Source organism: Hyalella azteca, unplaced genomic scaffold, assembly GCF_000764305.2.
Source record: "Hyalella azteca isolate HAZT.00-mixed unplaced genomic scaffold, Hazt_2.0.2 contig1289, whole genome shotgun sequence".
In the NCBI taxonomy this organism is placed as follows: Eukaryota; Metazoa; Arthropoda; class Malacostraca; order Amphipoda; family Hyalellidae; genus Hyalella; species Hyalella azteca.
In genome coordinates, this window is record NW_025931612.1 from 274,590 (window position 1) to 295,079 (window position 20,490).

General features: G+C 38.1%; 1 protein-coding gene across 2 annotated transcripts in view; it reads left to right on the plus strand.

Annotated features, from left to right (window-relative positions):
* The window catches only part of LOC108674083, a 28,505-nt gene that overhangs the window by 5,817 nt on the left and 2,198 nt on the right, over positions 1-20,490 (plus strand). The window contains exons 2-12 of one of the 2 annotated variants that reach the window (XM_018161985.2): positions 12,880-12,917; positions 13,270-14,129; positions 15,060-15,217; positions 15,671-15,772; positions 17,168-17,422; positions 17,870-17,958; positions 18,585-18,670; positions 18,929-19,028; positions 19,304-19,478; positions 19,991-20,117; positions 20,289-20,419. In XM_018161985.2, coding sequence (XP_018017474.1) covers positions 12,915-12,917; positions 13,270-14,129; positions 15,060-15,217; positions 15,671-15,772; positions 17,168-17,422; positions 17,870-17,958; positions 18,585-18,670; positions 18,929-19,028; positions 19,304-19,478; positions 19,991-20,117; positions 20,289-20,419 — 2,086 coding nt within the window. In that variant the 5' untranslated portion in view covers positions 12,880-12,914. The remainder of the gene's footprint in view (positions 1-12,879; positions 12,918-13,269; positions 14,130-15,059; positions 15,218-15,670; positions 15,773-17,167; positions 17,423-17,869; positions 17,959-18,584; positions 18,671-18,928; positions 19,029-19,303; positions 19,479-19,990; positions 20,118-20,288; positions 20,420-20,490) is intronic. The other variant, XM_018161986.2, reaches the window with a different exon arrangement.

A 20,490-nucleotide genomic window follows, 5' to 3' on the forward strand; every position in this document is an offset into this window, starting at 1 on the left:
TTTTTACTATTCATTGACGGAAATTTTGGTTTGTGTGAAGACTGAAAATAAATTCATGCGTGACAGAGACTTTAGAAATTCACGAATTTCTTCTCAGCCGATAAGCCCGAAAATCAAAGGACCTCAATTCAGTGCGCACGAAACGAGCCAACATGGCCGAAAAGCTCTGAACGGGGGCAGCATGTTTTGAATTGTCAACCAATCACAGGTAGAACATATTTGATCGGAAAAAAATTCTGATACATGTCGGGATTTCACTTATTATTGTGGTTGAGAAATGGCTGCTTGTGGGACTTAGGGAATATATAATTAATACATTGTGACTTAGGCTATAATTGTCATTGGGCGGCATTGCGAACGTTTGTATCACACCAGACTTGGTAGTCACTTAATCGTCGTTTTATGGAATTACCGTTAATTAACCGTTATTGACAACGTCATTTGCTGCAATGAGGCATGACAGAGCGCGTGCGAGAGAGCTGCTTCTGCTCATTAGGCTCCACGACGCTAAATAGATTCGAGCGCTGCAAGGACGACAGCTTCACTAGCTAAGCACTTACCGTTACCATGTCACGTGATTGCTAGAAAGTTCAACTCTCATTAAATCTTTCAAATTGCAGGCCACTAACTTCTTTCTCACATGTCGTTACTGAATTTCTAAATTCCTTCATTGTGAAAAAGAAGAAATGTTGGAATAATTTTTTATGGAATGTGTGAGTAAAATAATATTCCTAAAATTCAACAAGGTCTTTAAACATTTCAAACAAGTACAAATCTGAATTACAAATATTTGGTAAAGAGTGAAGATTTATTGGTCAAAAGAATATAAATATGATGTCTCCGACTTCCAAGCGTGAAATTCAGCTTCTTCATCCTGGCATATCTGTGCATGATGCAGGCAGTTATCTCAATCAGAGCTTTTCCCGACTCACGGTAGACGATATTGTGCTCACCGTTGCAGTGCAGCTGCCTGGACAAATGGTGATCAGTGAAATAATGGGTCTCAAAAAGACGATTTTCTCAGTTTTTTTGAGGAAAATTTCAATTTACACTAAACAAGCGTGCGATTGGGCTAGAACATATAATTGTCTGTCAAACTTGTGATTACGTATTTATTTGCTATATCATGTTGATTTGCTATATCTTGTTTATTTGCTATATCTCGTCATTACTTAATTAGTACTTTGATTTCAAATTGCTGCGTAAAATTTTCACTGAATATCGATGAGATTTGAAGAATGAAATTATCTAATATGTTACAAATTTTTTAGTGTTCATTTATTTTTTAGTTAAATATATTTGATCGAAAGTTCTTAGCAGCCCCGAAGAACCTGAAATAACATGAACTTCAAGATCACTGTTTTGGTTATAGGAAATAATTATTAAATTTGGCTTATAGGAAATGAAAGGATAAAAGAATGCCTCACCAAAGTAATCGTCCGCCTGCAGTGCGGGTATACACGTTGGGCAAATTGGCTGCCGCTGCAGGGAAAGTCGCAGCCCACGCGTCGGTCTTCAGAGCTTCTTCTATACACGGGGTCGGTTACGACGAGAGCTTTGCAGATGCTTCATGCAACTCGTCTTCTGAAGCCGCTGATGTCTTCCAAACTTCTCAGCGTACACGTATTCAAATCGGAAGAACTTACAAAGTTGATACGCTCGAGAGACTTCGTGTCCCAATGAAGACCAGGCTTCTGTTATAAAATGCTAAACGAACGTCCATTTTACAATGAATTGAGAAATTCTTTTTCTGGCAATGTGACATGTTTTTGTTACAATGTTTCTGATTAAATTTAAGATAGTTTTAGTTAATATCGCACCTCAAAATGAATGAAAGTAATTTCAGATCTCACGAATTTTTTTAGTAAGGCTAAGGCTTTTGTGCGATTCTTCGTAAAAAGTGGATCAGGTGAATAGTTTCATGCTTCATTTTTCTGAGAACGAATGCCAAAAAGTTGATTGTTCAGAAGATGTAGAAAAGTAATTTTTTCTAATCAGTCTCAGAAGGTAACTTGATGATTTCTTGTCTGACCTTTCGCCTGTTTTGCATTCCTATTTTCGATCGTATAATTTGAGAACAGTTCGTCGTGGGTCCATAATGAGGCATGAAGTTATGAGACGTTTAGTTTTCTCATTGTAAATACCGACACGCCCGTCACTACAGCAAAGTCACGACGTCTCCGTCGTATATGCATGTGGAAGAAAGTTTTTGCAATCTTCCTTTTATCTGTTGACTGCCACGTGAAGCTCGTACACGCAAGAGACGAGCGAGCCGCTGGCCGATGAAGAGCTTATAATTACCTTGACGAGCGACATTTTGAAGACTAATATATAATGCTTGTGGAAATAGAGCGTGAAAATAATTTCTATTGAAGTGTCATTTGATCGATTTTTATGTTTCATCATTATCTGAAGGAATTGCTTTTCGTCCTCCAGCGTCGCAATGAGGTTAATATATTCGAATGACTGACTGTAAAGATTGTCTGCTCTTTCAAGCAAGACTCGTTCAAGCAAGCAATGCACGAACAAAACGTCCCGATTAAAAAAAAGTATCCAATGTTGCATTTTTATGCTGTGTATATTTACCATAATGGAACAATCCTTCAATTCACATCACGTTTGCAATCCTACGATTATGTTATTGTTAGAAGATATCTAAAGCACTGGTCTTGTCCGTGAGAGGGAAAGAAGAACTATGTCAAGCATTATAGGCAAACTACTGGATTCCAGGGCCATGAGAACGTCCTGGTTATTATGTTGCCTTCCTGAACTGTTGTAACTTTCGCTGCAATCGCTGACCGAGTCTCGACCGTAAGCATCGCCTGGTCACGAGCCTTCCGTTGTGTAATGCAATTGCTCGCCGTGAGCGCTACAGCGCGCCAGTTGCATAACGATTCAATTACCCCTAAGGGAGACCGCGCAATAGATGCACTTTGCAGCAGATGTTCAATGGAAAAAAGAATATCTGTCGTATCTGGTGGTGGAAAAAAGAAAAAAGAGCATTATGAAGATTATATTGCGAGGAATTATTGTCATTTGGATCAACAACTAATTGAAGATCTTTTCAAAGGGTAGTACAGTGTCAAAATATTGCTCGGAGGTAATACGTATTGCTTTCTTTGTTTTATCAGGAATTACAGAGCTCATTGGGAGGAGCAGCTCGTTGGATTTAAGTGAACTCTCTCAGTCTTCTTGAGTTGAGCTCACGAACGGTGCGTTAAAGCAGAGCTGAGTTGACGTAAGTTTTGTTGAGCAAGACTGTGTGTGGCCGCCAGCACATAGGCCGTGAGCGAATGTGATAATAGCACAAATGCATGTGAAAGATGCAATTTAATTGTTGCATCATAGTTTTTTTAATCTTAGACATAGACTCTTAGCGTCATAATTTTTTCAGATTGGTAGGACAGGTCAAATATATATATATATATATTTTTTCAGTATCGCATAGAATTTCAGAAATTTTTCGTACCCCTTTACTTATGGATAATGATGCAAGTTTTTACTTTTCACTCTATTTGAATATTTATTTATCGTAAAAATAAAGCTAAAATTGTCCGCAAAGAGTTCAAAACATAGTTTTTTATGAGCGGAGGTAGGTTCCTGTTCAGGACTATTCTCGTACGGCCGACACTCCTCTTACTTTCACGTGGAAGGTCAGACGCGCAGCGCGGAGTATAGCGAAATAGCGATCCTTAATTATTCGTATAGTCGGAGCTTGTTCGCGTATGATGCTTGACGTTCGTTTTACAGTTCCAGTGTCAACATAAGTGAGATAAATTGTTACAAAAATCAATAAATCTGAAAACACACAATTCTTTAAAATAAAATACCTTTGATATACTTTAATTTCAGCTCACTGTACTCACCGCTGAAGTCAAAAAAGCCACTGGCCATGTTTGCATTTTTTGGGTTTAAATTCAATTTTTGTCACGTGTCGTTCAGTAGGAAAATGACGAATGAAATAATTGTGGCAGAGAGCGCATTTTCTCGTCTACGAAAACTTTAAGTCACGGACGGACGGACAGACAGACAGACGGACATGGCGAGCACAATAGTGCATTTTTTCAATAAATGAGAAAATGCGCTAAAAATGGTCGACGAAGACGAATAATGTGAATCAACTGGTAAACTTTTTTATTTGTATTCTAACACCATGACACAAGATTTTGGTGAGTTCCTTGTACGTATGAACGGCTGTCAGTCCAATTTTTAGCCATATTTTGACAGACTGAACAAGGGACTGTAAAATTTCGGTATAATAATTCCCATTAGAATGAGTTTGAGTTCCATGCCATCAACAAGTTAATAAATTGTCCTGAGGCATGTAACAGCTGCGTTTTATTGACAAAACAAATTTGCAGAAAGACTTGAATCTGCCTAGAAAAGCTGTCGTCATTACACTCTCTCCTGCGCATTATTTCTATCAGAGTGATGGTTGCCAAGAACTTTGTTTTTATTCTTTATAATTAGAAGGTATATGTACTGTGAAATAGTATATCCTTGTTATACATAGTATTAGTAGAGCTAAGTAATGGTTTTTGCCGCGCTCTGGTCAAGCGCGATGAATTAGTTTTCGTTCGGATGTTGCCAGAAATATCCTCAGATCTTGGGTTGTTCAATTAGCTTATTCTTTTTCCTCATAATAATATATAGGTGGTGACTTGTAAATAGTTTGGTTAGCTGTGATATTTTGATGAGTAAACTACGAAATAATACTTGCTCTCGATTGGAGCTGTTTCAAGCCATTCCTTCTTAATCTCACTTTTTCGTTGCAGTGAACACTTTTTGTTAGCGTTGTGTGTATTTTCGTTAACTAACTAACGTTAACTAACTAACTACGGAGTCAGAATTTACATGCGTGATGTTTTACACGCGTCTAGGGATAGGTTCTGCGATAGAAGTTTACTGTGCGTCTTTGTATTAAAGACTAACATTACCCCAGATCGCTTATGATTTTTATTTTCTTCAGTATGATTCATTGCGCTCACCAAAATTTGTATAACAGAGAAATTTTTTTTTAAATTAGTCTCATTCAAAAACGTCCTATTCAAGTTTCCGATTGAATTCAGTAAGAAAAAACTTTCTCATATTGGACTGGCATTTAATTTCTCATTTACATTCACCAATTTTTTGATTTTCGCATAAGCAAACTCAGCTGCTCGTCTCCATCCCTAGTTTTTAACTCGCATACAATTAAAGTCAACATTGCATATGTCTTTCTACAAAAACTCATTCTATATACTTTTAAAATATATGCAATATGAGAGAGCCTAAAATGGCGCTCTCTCTGTAACTTCGATTGTCGTGTCCCTGCCTCGCCTGTCTCACCGCGCGAGCTGAAGATTCGCTCAGAGCTTCGCCACGCGCGCGTCAATCGATGCTTTCATTTCGCCTCGAGCTTTCAAGACTTTTTCACTTAAACATCAATAAGTTTTTGGCCGATTATAGCGCCAAAAAATACTGTTGATGGTACTTATTGTACACGATTAATTATTTGTTACATTGTTTAACTAAAAACATTGATATAATAGTTTACCCCTAGAAAGATTGGTTATTTTGCAAATTTGCTTCAAGTTTATCTATTACTTGCGGTCGTACCATATCATAACTTGAATTGAATGAAACATCTGAAATGAAACTATTCATCTTATTTTACATTAGCTCATACTCATACCCGATAATATGTATAATTAGATTATTTCCAGTTAATCTATAAGTGAACATAGGTATTCATTTGGACTACAAATGCGCGCGAATTGAGCGGATCGATGCTTCGTAACGCATAATTGCGTGTGCGTGAATGCGCAGCGAGTTGCGCGTAACAAGAAAGTGGCACGTGCGCATCACTTGCAGGCTTGACGCTCGCTCCCTCGTCCACGTACGCTCAGAAACGTAAGCCATCCGATATTTCGGTTAAATTTGAGTCATATAAGGGATTATTGCCATGTTAATTAATTGACGATATTATACATGGATGCTCCTATTTTATTGTGTTGTTGGATAATTAGGAAGTTTCTGTTATCATTCAACAGCACTTATTCGCCAGTGATGGAATGCAAATGCGGGAAGTGATATTATTAATATGATTAATTATAATCGTAATAAATTAATGAGCTTCGTAATTCGTTCAGTTAGTCAATGAGTTCCACGTCGATATAGGATATTCAGTAAAAAAAAATACTACTTCTCAACTCTTAGGAAAACTAGCTAATGGAATTAGTATAAGATGCACCGAACATAATTTCGGGAAGATGTCGAAAAGAGTATTAAGTGATTTCGGAATGGCCATTTTGATCACTTATATAAACCCTCTATGTATGTAATCCTGCATTGAAAAAGCATAAACTGCTGGTAAATCTTTAATACGTTGCCTCGCTGCATGGTCAACGTATCAAACTACTCCCTACGACATAGATGGCTCCGTTTGCTCTTTAGAGCTCTAAAGTTATCGTCTTTGATTTATATACGTACGGAAGGTTTTTAGTATGCAAAGTGCAGCGTATCTATTGCATTTGCCGCTATACACAAGTTTTTATATGCTACAATGTTTATAAATAACAAGAAGCTGTGCTCTGCAAAGGGTACTTCGAGAAAGTAAAAGTTGTTTCTAGTCATACCTGACAATCGTTGGAGAAACGTACGAAAAAATTCGCTGGTTTGCCGAGCATGTGCAGCAGACCTACTGCTGGAGGTTCTTTCAACTAAACGCTGAAAGAGAAAGCAACACGTTAGTTAAGTAGGTTAGAGAACAACGTCTCAGCCCATGCCATAGAAGAAACTCGCGTGCCCACATTTCTGGTCTGGGCATTTGTTGTTTCTTGTGGGCATGCCTTGTGACAGAGCTTTGGCTCGCGGACCTTGCCTTCGCCATTGAACTCGATACTACCATCTCACATTGGGTGATAAGCTCATCATTATCCATTAAACAATTTCGGATTTCGTCACAGTTAGGACCTCTAAGTTATTACAACCTCCGCGTGAAAATTGGCATTAACGTGGATTTCTTTTAAAATCCCGGCATTAATGCTGACATTTTTGCAACTCCTTTAATTCTTAATAGAACTCATGCATTGTAGCCACCGTATTCTTTACCGTACGGTACTTTGCCACCGTAGAAATTCTTTCATCGTCTTCAATTTTGCTTCAGTTCCAACTCTGTTTTGTCATGCTCGGCCAAAATGATCTTATGATTAAAAAATTTGAAATTATGACGCCCTTATTCAATTGTGATTTAATCATGTACCTTTATCATTCTTAGGTGTCAAACCGGATCGTTTACACACTGCGGTTTACGGAACGGTTCAGGAAACGTTCCGCAAATTTCTTAAGTGCTCATAATTTGTGGGGAAATGATGCCAGAAAATCAAGAAAATATTACCGATTACGAAATTTTACATTTTTTTGACGATCTACCCGTTATTAATAAACGATGCTGTTTTATTGATGATGTTCGCGAATGAAAGTAGTGTCCAGCAATATAGTAAGTACTACTTGATTCTGAATTGAATACTATGGTGTTGAATATGAAGTCTAAACATCAACTGATGACTATAGAATTGTTTAGTATAGTCTAAACATCAACTGAATCCTATACTATTGAATAGTATAGTCTTAATATCAACTGAATACTTTAGAAGTGCATAGTATAGTCTAAACATCAACAGAATACTATACTATTGACTAGCATAGTCTGGACATCAACTGAATCCAATTGTATTGCATAGCATAGTTTACACATCAATTCAATACTACATATAGACTTCAGTTGTACGTTGTAACCACTGCGTGGTCGTAATGAGATCAGATGACACTATCATGTACGCTCGGTTAAAACAAGTAGGATTTCTTAGCACGCCGCACGCATCGGTATGCTGGATTTCCGTTGTAACACAAGGAAAAAGAAAATAACCACTGACTCGTATCGTTAAAAATTTCAAATGAAAAAGTCTGATTTAAATGTTCATTGGTTTTTTCATGTATTTCTTAATTTTCAACCAATGAATTAATTTGATTTTATTATGAAACCAATCGGCTGAGCAGCGTACTATACACGCACAGCAGACAGAGGAGAGTACTGTCTTCTTTCAACCTCGTAAACTTTCTTTCGAACGATCACAAATATATGCTCACGTTTGGAAAATACGACGACCTGGCAATCTGAAGTCGATCTCGACGCACCGACGTCGCGTTACTTTCGCATCGCGTCGGCGCGGTGGCGCAACGTCAGACCTGCGAACGCCGTGACGTGTTCGTCTCAACACGACTCTGGTGTCATTATAACCTCCCATTGTTAATTATAATTATTTTAATACGTTAATGTGAGCAGCGAGATGAATTCTAAGCAGCGGTTGCGACATTAAAAATAATTTAGTAAATGCCATGTCAGTTTTTACAACTCGCTGTCTCAAGTGGATCATGCTGAGAACAAAAGTTGGTGATCTTAAAAACTGAACTATAATTATTTCTAATATCAATATTTTATATGCAAGTAAATCAGGCAAATGTGCGCCAAGTCATCCCTGCCTCAAGCTTCAGTGCAATTAATGAAACTGTTTGAGGTTCTCGTTGCTTAACTGTCATGAAAAATGTTATGTGCGAGGACGAGCTAAGCTGTCTGAGTGATCACTTAATGTCTTGTTATGAAATTCCCGATCAAGACCAAGAAAGTTTCATAAAATACACGCTGGCTTCGCAATCACTTTTACTCGCGTCTTTTTGATCGCCAAATGAAAGTACGGCCATATGCCGCGTTAAAATCTGCAAGTCATTCACACGTCAGTTGCGCATAACAAAGTACCAAGTATAGGTGAATATTTAGATAAATATTCATAAATATTGGTGCGACTTTTTTGAGCCATTGGCAGTTACTTTAGCAGTATTTATTGCTAATTTATTTTATTAGAATCTGAGCAAATTGATATAGCAGTGATTTCAAATTAAAATTTTAATAACTAAATCCTTCGGTGCTTTTTTACCTTGATTTATGATTATTACGATATTATGATTATTATGATATTACTATATTACTATTACCTTAATTTGTGTATTAATATTATTCCTATTGCATTGCAGCTCAATAAATAAATACCGATAAGCGAATGTGTATGGTGTATAATGATGTTGACTGTACAAGTGGACACAAGTGCCGGTAAGTCAAGATTCATTCTAAGAATGGCACTGAAAGTGAGATTATTCTGTGTGTTGAGTCGTAGCAACGGCGATTGTCTACGAGAAAACTGCACGATTCACATGGAATTTATTTATTAAGAAATTGTTCGTTCTAGTGTCCTAGCAAAGACAAGAACCATATACCTTGATTTCGGTTGACCTTGAAGATTAAGAATTAAATTTATGTTTGATTGACGAAACCAAGTGAAAGCGAACGTTACTAAGTAGATTATCATTAATTAATGGTTAATGAGTTCTCTGCGGATCTGAAATAAATTTCAGGAGAAATGAAGTGATGCATTGTATGATGTTGGACAATCCAGGTTCATCCCGAGATAAAAGTATAAACTCTTCAGGTGCTGCCACTCGCTTGGGTCTTGGAATCTTGTGCTACAACAAGTTTTCTGTTGCAAGACTTTTTTGGCTTTGATGACCGTATTGACCATATTATGATTAAACTTGATTATAGATTAGACTTCCTATTAGGTTTCGATTAATAAACCCCAGCACTTGTTCCCCCTAACATGCGGTTGTTGTAGCTCTGAGAGATCTTTTGAATGTTGCGAGTCCGAATGCGTTTATACTGAATGATTTCTAATGGATCTTGTTTAAATGAAGGCGGATAGATATATAAATCGCCTAAAATCATGGCAGGTAAAAAGCAAGTAATAGCGACGGATTTCAATAATATAAGATTATTAATAAAAATAAATCAATATATATTACGTCACATCGAACCTGTACGCAAATTTTTTTGGTTTCAGATGACCGTCAGCTGTAACTTTCTATTAGGCGTCAAATCGTAAGCTCCATGTTTTCTCCGAGCTTGTCTTTACTGTTGCTTTGTTAGTGCTATTTGAAGTAAAATAATTACGCAATGAATACCTCATAGAACGGGCCAGAATATTGTAATTGTATGGTGAGCGAGTGGCAGAGCGCGGGGAAAAATGCTACGTGTTTAAACAGTCAATCCATTATTTGTGTGAATAACTGAAAATTTCAAAATGCATAATAAAATAAAATGATTTATGAAATGATTCTCTCAAAACTTAACTGCATTAATGGCTTAATATTATATAACATTCGATACTTTGATTTTTTAGGGTCATTCTGGAGTGTCCTCGAGAATTTACCCGTAAATCAAGTGTGAATTTTCTGTCCAGGAAATGAATTTTACGAATGTATTCTCCAATTTGGATTTTTTTGTGATTCTTGGATGGAGAAACAATGCGCATTTTTTTCGGGCAGCGATTGTCGCCATCAGATGCTGCCGGTAAATAATTTTTTTATTGATCACGGAACTTGCGGTTTCATTATGAAAGTACACGATAAACACATAGAAACACTAGTGGTATGAAAAATACTACAATGTTTTAAAAATTCCACAATACTGATACAAGAGGGTTTCCGTTTATGGCAACTACTTAGAAAGCGAAGGAGGTTTCGTTAATAAATGCTTTAACGAAAATGAAGTTAACTGAGTGAGATACCGGTATGCAATAAATTCCCACTATATAAAGCAGAAAACTACGACGGCAAACTGGCCACAGAAGTTGATTCAATACAAAATTTTGAATACTATAAGTTCCAGTTACACACAGATGATTATTTAACCTGTATTATATGAATAAATGAAACACGTTTACTGCCACTACAATGGAGGTACATTATATTTAAAACTATTAAAAAAGCCGTTGACAGCGAACCGAATGGCTTCCCAGTTAAACTCTACATTGATGAATCGCAGTTGACAGCAGATACAAGTAAAGTAAATTATTATTTTTTCTAATAATGAATAATGGAAAATAGGTTCGCTTTTATATCAATTTGCTGTCAACTATTTTGCTGTACTATTTAGCATTTAGTTTCAGCAAACCCTTAGAATTACTGCCAAGTGCTTTTTACTCAAATTTTATACAAACTTCATAAAAATACGGGAGAGCGGCAAAAAAACAAGAGTAAACAAAGTTTACAATCAGATGTCGGAGAAAGTGCAATAGATCGAGCAAATATGTGCGCAAAGTCAATTAATTCTACTACGTTGTTTCAACATGTTTGGTGTAATAAGCAGCGTAAGGCGCACATTTGAGAAAATACTTCATAAACAAAAATACACAACACATCAAATCTACATCATCATTGACATCATCGTTGTTACTTGGTAAATCAACTTATTATGAACGTTGTTTCAACGTCTTTTGGCACGTGGGAAATTTCCGGAAAAAAGTCCTGGAAATAATGCTGCCGGCAAAATAACCGTTGAAAAGAATATTTGAAGCTGAATTAATATTTTAGGAAAACAAACTTCATGCGAAAATGAAAACGAGTCTGAAGAAAATTTGGTACATTGTCGTATACGTGTGACTACGTTATTTATCTAAATTTCTGGCACATAAAGTTTCTACCGCGATTTTTTTAAGGGTTAGAGTATTGTATAAACATGAAATAATATGCATTAAGACTCCGAAAACAGGTTCACGTACGAAAAAACACATCTGAGTTAATGGTACTAGGACTGAGGAAATTTTGTTGCTTAAAAACTTGTCACAGTCCTGAATAAGAAGTAAAGAACTTGCCATTACCCAAGTAAAGAACAAAAAACTAGTCGTTGCCTTGAGTAAAGAGTAAAATTTTAGCCGCTATACAATGAGTAAGAAGTGAAGAACTAGTTGCATATCTTAGTAAATTGTATAGAACTAGTCACTGAAATAAATAAAGAGTAAAGAACTAGTCACTGTGTACCGAGTGAAGAGCGTGATGAAAAAAGTGTGAATTCCCTTCTTGCGCCACACATGCAGCAATACAAGCTTACTTTCATGAGCCATTAAGATGCGTTGCCACACTGGGAAATTTGTCGGCATTTGCTGGCAGTATTATTGTGTCATTGTTGCAGGTCTTCAATTCTCACTTGTGCACAATCAATTGTTCACGTAAATAATAATTGGACACAAATTCCTCCGAAATAAATCGTTATCAAAATCATTCAGTAGAGCAACTGTTAAGATTTCGAGCAAGATTATCTCATGGATATTATTTCGAATCATGGTTAGCTTACTTAGCATGGAAAAATAAATCGGGGTTTGCAGCAAAATTAAAAAAAAAATACTTCTGTCCATCCAACATCTGCTGTACAGGTCGCGGCCGATCAGATCTTTGTAATGGATTCAAGAGCATAGTCGATGGTTACCTTATAGTCGATGGTTACCTTATAGCTTAGCATTAAGTCTTCCTATCAAATCTCCCCATTATGTCTCCCCATTAGTTCTTCCCATTAAGTCTCCGCATTAAGTCCCCATATTAATTTCTCTTCATTTTAAATCCTTACTAAGTCAAGCAAACAACAATCCTTGCAGCTTTCACTAATGACGCACCAGAGCCTAGAAATTTTTAAGCAGCGTTCCGATTAGAAACCAAGGAAAAACCGATAAACTAAATCGTATATCATTGTCTATGTTTTTCAAAATATTGTGATTTGTTAAAGAGCTTCTAAAATATATTTTCGCTAAAAGGTTTTCGGCTCGATGTCCTCAACAGATTGTGACATCGGAGTGAGCGCACCGAGAGAGAATTAATCTTCTATAATATAATCTTTAAGCTTTTAAAGTCTTTAATTACTTCCATGTAACATGTGAATAGATTCAGCCATAAATGTTTCCTTTTGCTATTTTCTTTTATCTGTGTGTATTAATAAGTATAATTTTTATCCTGCAGATCAATGAGGAGCTGGCGGGAAGCGGCATCGTAGTATGGTAACTACACATATTATTTACACCCAAGACATTGTAAGTAGCGAAGCGAATCCAATACATCTTCACAAAAATATTTAAAAATCAAAAGTAACGAGGTAAACGAGCAGAGTCATAATAGTGCAATCAGAGGCGTAGAGCATTAGGGTTCATGTACTGTGTACGAGCCATGCATTCGGAACGTTACCTGTCAATAATAAAACATAGCGGAAACTACAGTCATTAGTAAAAAATGATTATTAAGGAATACGAAGAAATAGAATAGAAGCAAGCTAAAGATTTACTCAATCTCAATGTTGGCAATCATTTTCTAGACTAAATTAGGAATAAAAAGTAATCAGATTTATTTTTGCAGGTTTTAGAGGCTCTGGTCATGCCTCAACCGAGCCATGATCAGCCAGGCAAGCACGGCATCCTCGCGCTCCCCACACCGGCAGTGTCACCCACAGCCCCTGTGCAGCCCCAGAGCTTCCCCAACCTACGCAGTACCGCCCGCTGCTCGGCGGCTCCTCCCCAGAGCACTTCGGGGGTCCCTATCCCCAATCAATGTATCCTCACTCCTGACAGGCTAGCTACCACAGAAAACAAGGAAGATGGCTGCTCAATCTATGAAGACATTCTTAGATTAGGTTATTACGGCACTAATAACAACACAAAACATAAGCCATGTTGTGAAGAGGATAATTTTTCAATTTTCGAAAAGTTAGGGGCAATGGTGAACTTCAAACCAAGCCGTAGAAGAGGCACAGAGCCCCAGGATTTAGATTCAAATAACAACGACTTCTATTGCGTAGACGAAAATATTCAAGTCCAAAGAAAGCGAAGCTTCTTCCGTAATAGAAATTATTTCACTAATGCCTTAGCAACAAAGTTCTTTATTGTTTTATTGCTCGGCTTCATGGCGAGTATTACATTACCAGCCTCATCAGCAGTCAGTTTACCTCCCCGGGCCCCAACCTTTTACCTTAGAACCATCCCGACGCGTCCAACGATTTCGTACACATCTTCCTTGGCCACAACATCGACCCGCAGGCAAGATGGACGACCGCGGACAAGAAGTCCTAGAATGATGTCCTCCTCTCCCACTCTTGTCCCCAGCAGCGTTGGGCCATCCAGTACTTCTTCGCTCCCTAGTGAGGCCAAGTTCGACTTCCTCAATAACATTCATCCGAACGATACGCTAACTGCAGAAGAGTTCGGCGATATTCTCCGAAGGTGAAGCATAGTGGTTGAGAGATCGGATGTTTTATTCAATTAAAAGTTAATGTTAACTATTTTTTAAGTTAATGGTATTTTATTTTATTTGCCCTCAAAATCTAAAGTCAATGGAATAGGTTGATTACTTAATGAGCACATACTACTTACGTAAGTATATTACACTGTTTCTTGCAAGCATTATGAACCTTGAAGCTTCATATGGGACGAAAACGGACGGACGTAAATCTAATGCTTGGTTACTTATTAAGTGTTGTAAATTTCGGTAAAAATGTAAAGGTGACAGCGGTCACTTTTAACGCATACAAAAACATGAAAACACTAAAAGCTTAAGGTGATGGCTCCATTAAAAGATTTGTTCCTTTGACTCCTATCTCGCATTTATGGTCGGCAAGATTAATTTATTGTCGGTTCCCCTTTAATAAAAACAACACATGTTCTTTGAAAATTCATTCTTTGGATAGCTCCTACATGGTTTTGCATGCTTGACATGACGCCTTATTTTTTAATATATATTATATTTTCTCATTGATTCAACAAAACGTGGCCAATTTACTGCATTCATTGATTGATTTTATTCATGCACAAAAGATATAGCGCGCCTTAGTTATTTACGTGCTGCATTTCGTGATACAAGTGCCTCGGTGTTTCGAATATCCGTTAGCAAGATTGGGACCATATGCCCAATAGACATCTGACGTTAGATCAACGATAAAATAACCGTTGTTTGTTTGACTTAACTTTGATTAAACGTTTTTAGCGCATTTTCTCATTTATGGAAAAAAGGCGCTATTGTCATCGCCATGTCCGTCCGTCCGTCTATCTGTCCGTCCGTGACTTCACGTTTTCGTCGACTACAAAATACGCTTTCTGTCACTCACTGCAGTGAGTACTGAGTTATATTTTTCAACGTAATTCGTTGGTGAGCAGTTTCCAACTTGACGCGCTGCGTGCGACGCAGCTGGCTGACGAGTACGGCCTGCTGGAGGACGGGGCGAGGGAGCACCTCGAGGAGCTGGTCAGGGCAGATGCGCAGCTACATGGTCCTGGGGGGGACCTCGATAAACCTATGGCGCTACCCCTCACAGGTAACGCATTGTATATTCAAGTTTATTCAAGACAACAAAATAAAAATCTTATTTGGTCTTTTTATATAACGCGAAACTAGCCATATGATTTAATAAAACAAGTCACTCTTCAGACGTGGTTCCACACGGGTAACATTGGCAAAATGTAAAAATTCGATGTTAAGCGAAGACTGAACAACTAAAATTCTCTTGTGCAAATCTTCTAAAATTATATCCTATTTTCGGAAAAAAATGTTCACACAATTGTATTAAATATCCTAACAATAAAAATATATTGACATTTTGAACATCCTCGCAGTTGTTGACAGACACCGGGACGGTCCCATGGTTCGGTTGCAAATTATAGCCTTAATTCTCTTCTAATATTATATCCTATTTTCGGAAAAAATTTTCCACAATTGGATTAAATATCTGAAAATTAAAAATATATTGACATTTTGAACATCGTTGCAGGTGTTGCCAGACACCGGGACGGTCCCATGTTCCGGCGTGGGTCACCACGTCCAGGCGGGACGGACACGATTGACAGGAGGGACTATGATTCCGACATCGATCGTGAGGCTTGCTATTTCCTGCCAGCGGGGCTCAGTTTAATCAGGGCTTTTGCTTACTTTTTTCCCTAAACTCACTTTTCGTTTCTCCTTTAATCCTAAATCAGAGGTTTGTGTTGTTAAGTTTGTGGGAGATAAAGAAATGACAGCTAACTGGGGAGCTCTTGCGGTCAACTCCATCGAATGGCAATGTTCATAAATCGGATTCAACAGTCGTCAAACATTTAAAAAATTCATTTTCATTGACTGTGAAATGCCATCTACAACGTTCATGCATTCGTTAAGTCAGAGACAAAATCTTTTGACGGTAGAACGTACGATTAATTTTACTGGTCATTAGACCTTAATTATTTTAATCACCATAACTGCCTAGTTTTGCACTCACTCATCATAAATTTATTGTCACTGACCGACCTGACAATCAATCCTGTTTTTGGTTCAAACTGTCGTCAAACAGATTTACACTAATTAATCTCATAACTAATAAATGTTAACCTTAAAACTGCTGCTTTTTAGCGCATTTAATTGAAATCTCCTTCCTCTTACAAATTTGCTATGTTTTGCTGCTACAATCTGTACCGTTCTCCATAATTCTTTATTATTAATTCATAGTTAAGACTCATACTTAAGCAATCATCAATCAAACTTAAACAAACGTATCATGAAAACATACAAGTGGCAGTGGACGATGACTACCACCATTATTTTATTGGGCGTCATTTAATGGTAAACATGTACAGAAGGTTTCATTTTTGCAACTGGTCTTCGAATAATTCTTCATAATGAACATGTAATATCTACTCTGTTTGCTAAAGTTATCTGTTTGATAAAGTTATTTTGATTTTTTTATTCGTAATCTTATTTTCTGGTACTAATCTTAATTTAATTATCCGTGGAACAAAAGGCTCGAATTCTTAAATCTTCTTTCAAAATGTGGAATTTAATGGGGTCAAATTCATTAACAACGGCTGCTTAAACACTTCTGTAAGAGTACGGCATTTTTTTTTATTTCGGTGGTTGAAACTTGACTTCGAGTAACGATCAAAAACATGGACTAACCGACGTGTTTCAAGCGACAAGTAAACACATCAGTTTTTTATACAAAGAAGACAATTGCTGAACAGGAGACGAAATCAAATCATGCACTCTTAGTCAATGGTCCTGGTTTCAAACTTTTGACATGGGACAAAAGAGGTCATATTTTTGTACAACTTCAGGGTAAAGCCGCGCCTGGCATTCGCTGCACGATTCTGCCTTGGTTTCCACACAGGTCTCCACCTCCAACGATTTCAGCTGAGTTCGTTTTCTTCATTGTACAGTCCCATCGTCTGCAAATGTATCGTCTTTGAAATTTTGAAACATATGAGATAGTGCAATAGAGCGCATTGTTGTTTTGCAGGCAACATCTTATCAGCTGCCACTCGCCGCTTTTTCTTAGGCGACCCGAACATGTGCTATTCCGGCTCGTGCGAGTTCTTCCTTATGTGCTGGGTCAGCGGAGGACTTATCGAAGAAGGATGCGGAGGGTTCCTATACGCGTGCTGCAACAGACCGGGTCGCGCTCACTACCCTGGATCCTTCAGCCAGCCTCCCTTTAGGGATGACCCTAGAGGACTTATTCCTATGGAACATGGGCCGGTGCGCAACGACCCAGGTTTGTGTAATTGAAGACATGATTAAATAAGTCCATAATTGAAACTTTTTCAATTGGGTACATAAATTGATAATCAAATAAGTCCATAATTGAAAATAATAATTTGTTATTTAATTGCCTCAGCTTTGCTTGTTGTGGCAATGCCACCATTGAGTCCATATTCGACTTTAATATCGATTTTGGTGAAAGTCAGAAAACGATTCCTAGATGTTTCCACACGAATTCATAATAACATCATCAGATAATAATGACTTGTTTATCCCGGGATAACGGGGAACAACACAACACTCACGTGTATGAAATTATCCGCCATTTAAGAGCTCCAGAGTAACTATCCTGGGTGAAAATTACGAAGCGGAAATTATGAATTAAGTTATTTATACTTTTATAAAAAGTAGACTCAAAAATTCCCATAAAATTATTCTTGATGGCTACAACTGTGCGCAGCTTGTGGACTGACCGACACTAGCAGGATCGGCGCTCAGAGGCGCGTGGTGGGCGGCACAGAGGCGGGCTTCGGCTCCTTCCCATGGCAGGTCAAAAAAGTCGTCAAATATAAGTTGATAAACTGTTTACTTTTATGTTTAATTTTCTATACTCATTTATACAGTACTCTTCTTCGATTCTGGTTTCCAAATATATGTATATATTTAAAAAATATCAATTCTCTCGATTTTATTAAGTGGATACGATGGATCAACACTGGACTTCAGTTCACGTTGATTTTGAATGATTATTCATACTAGTGGTTAACATGTAGAAAAGAATTATCTAATTCAACTTGGCCGCTGGCACAACCTCAAACTGGACAAACAGTCCAACAATAATATGACAATCAGCAGGCCAACAGTAACTAAAAGGTTTTAATTATTTAGCATAGGTCTACAATACAAAAGTAAAAAGCGATTATAAGAACAGTTTCACAGTACGCAATAAAGCAATCAACTTCGCTAGTTGATGAACTGCCTTTTCGCCATACGGCATCGGGAGGCGTCGTATGCAAGCGATGGCTGAGCGGCCAAGAAAACTAATCCTAACGAACAATTGCGGTGCGTGAAGTGCAAACGCTGCGGCCACAATATTGTTATAAGCATCTAACTAGAGTATTGAAATATATAACTTGAGTATTAGCTGGAAATTGAGGGCCTGAATGTCATTGCAGGCGTACATAAGGATCGGTTCTAGTCGTTGCGGGGGCTCACTCATCAACAAATTTCACGTGGTCACAGCTGGACATTGTGTGGCGAGGTGAGTATTACACCGATTATTCTTTTAATATTTTGATGGTGTTGTATAGCTATTTAGCCTCATTGAGCCGTAAAATTCCTTTCAGTGCCAGTTCTGGTTAAGGACTGAATTTTATCTTAGCTGGCCTTGCATAAAGGGTCCAAATCTTTGGTACACGGGAGAAGTAAGCTGCATAATTTATTTCAATTATATAATATGGTATAATATAATATAATATAATATAATATATAATAACTTACCACATTGTGCTGGGCGCAGGGCGAGGGCGAGCCAGATACGAGTCACGCTCGGAGACTACATCCTCAACTCAGACCAAGAGCCGCTGCCCGCCAGGGTCTATCGTGCAAGCGATATAAAGGTCTGCAAGCTTTATTCAATGCAAGAACTAAAATAATTTTTCCATGGAATTTAATATCATTGTGTTTAGCAGGGAAAGATTTATTTCCTAGCTATACCACCGAAACTAAATCAAAAATGCCCTCGGAACATGACATATTTTTCCTTGCATGAGTATCAGAGTTTTTGATCAGCTATCTAGTGATGCACACGTGTTGGCAGAACGGTTGTTATTTGATTGTTTATTCAGTGAAGTGCTAATAAAAATTGCTATTATTTGACATTGTATTCCCACAGGTGCACCCGCGTTTCAAGTTCACCCCACAAGCGGACCGCTACGACGTTGCAGTCATCAGGCTGGAGGTGCCGGTGCACTACGAGCCGCACATCCAACCCATCTGCTTGCCTGAGAAGGGCACCGACTTCCTGGGACACTTCGGCTGGGCGGCAGGATGGGGTGCCCTCCAAGCAGGTGTGGAAGGGTGTAATGCAAGCAGGTATGGTTGGGTGTTGAGGTGCCCGGTAAGCAGGTGTGAATGGGTGTAATGCAAGCAGGTATGATTGGGTGTTCGGGTGCCCTCCAAGCAGGTGTGAAAGGGTGTCCTGAAAGCAGATATGATTGAGTGTTGGGGTGCCCGGTAAGCAGGTGCGAATGGGTGCTGAGGTGCCCTGATTATTTGAACATTTCCATGCAGAACGATTTCTAGAGTTTTCCTTTGCAAAATGATTTTCTGAGCTCTTCTTTACAGATCCATTTTCTGTGCTTTTCTTTGCAGAACGATTTCTTGAGCTCTTCTTGGCAGAAAGATTTCTTGAGCTTTTACTTTCAGGACAATTTTTTGAGCGTATAGAATAACGATTTATTGAGTTTTTTCTTCCAGAACGATTTTTTGAGCTTCTAGAAGAACGATTTCTCGAGCTTTTCTTCGCATAACAATAGGAACAATCTTGCCTAATAATTTGGTTGGCTTGCGTGCGTTGTAGGATCGCGACAGCGCCCCAAGACCCTGCAGGTCGTAGACGTGCCCGTGATCGACTCTCAGCTCTGCGAGTCGTGGCATCGGCAGAAGGGCATCAATGTCATCATACATGAGGAGATGATGTGTGCTGGGTATGATCTAATTTAAATTGAACTTGTATTTACGATCGTAATCGGAGTTTTCAATAAACGATAAATTTAGACCGACATGCCTAGTTCACAAAATTCATTCATTATATTTTATTACTTGACTGCACCAAAAATTATTAATTGATGGTTAAATTGGTTGCGGTGGTTTTTCAGGTACACGAACGGCGGGAAAGACTCGTGTCAAGGAGACTCGGGAGGTCCCCTGAACATGCAGATACACGGACGCTGGTACCTCGCAGGCATCGTATCTGCCGGCTACTCTTGTGCCAGGGATCGGCAGCCAGGTGACCTGCGCAAATTTTTAATGCAGAAAAATTTTAGCGTTCAAAATATTAAGTATCAATGTGAATCGATT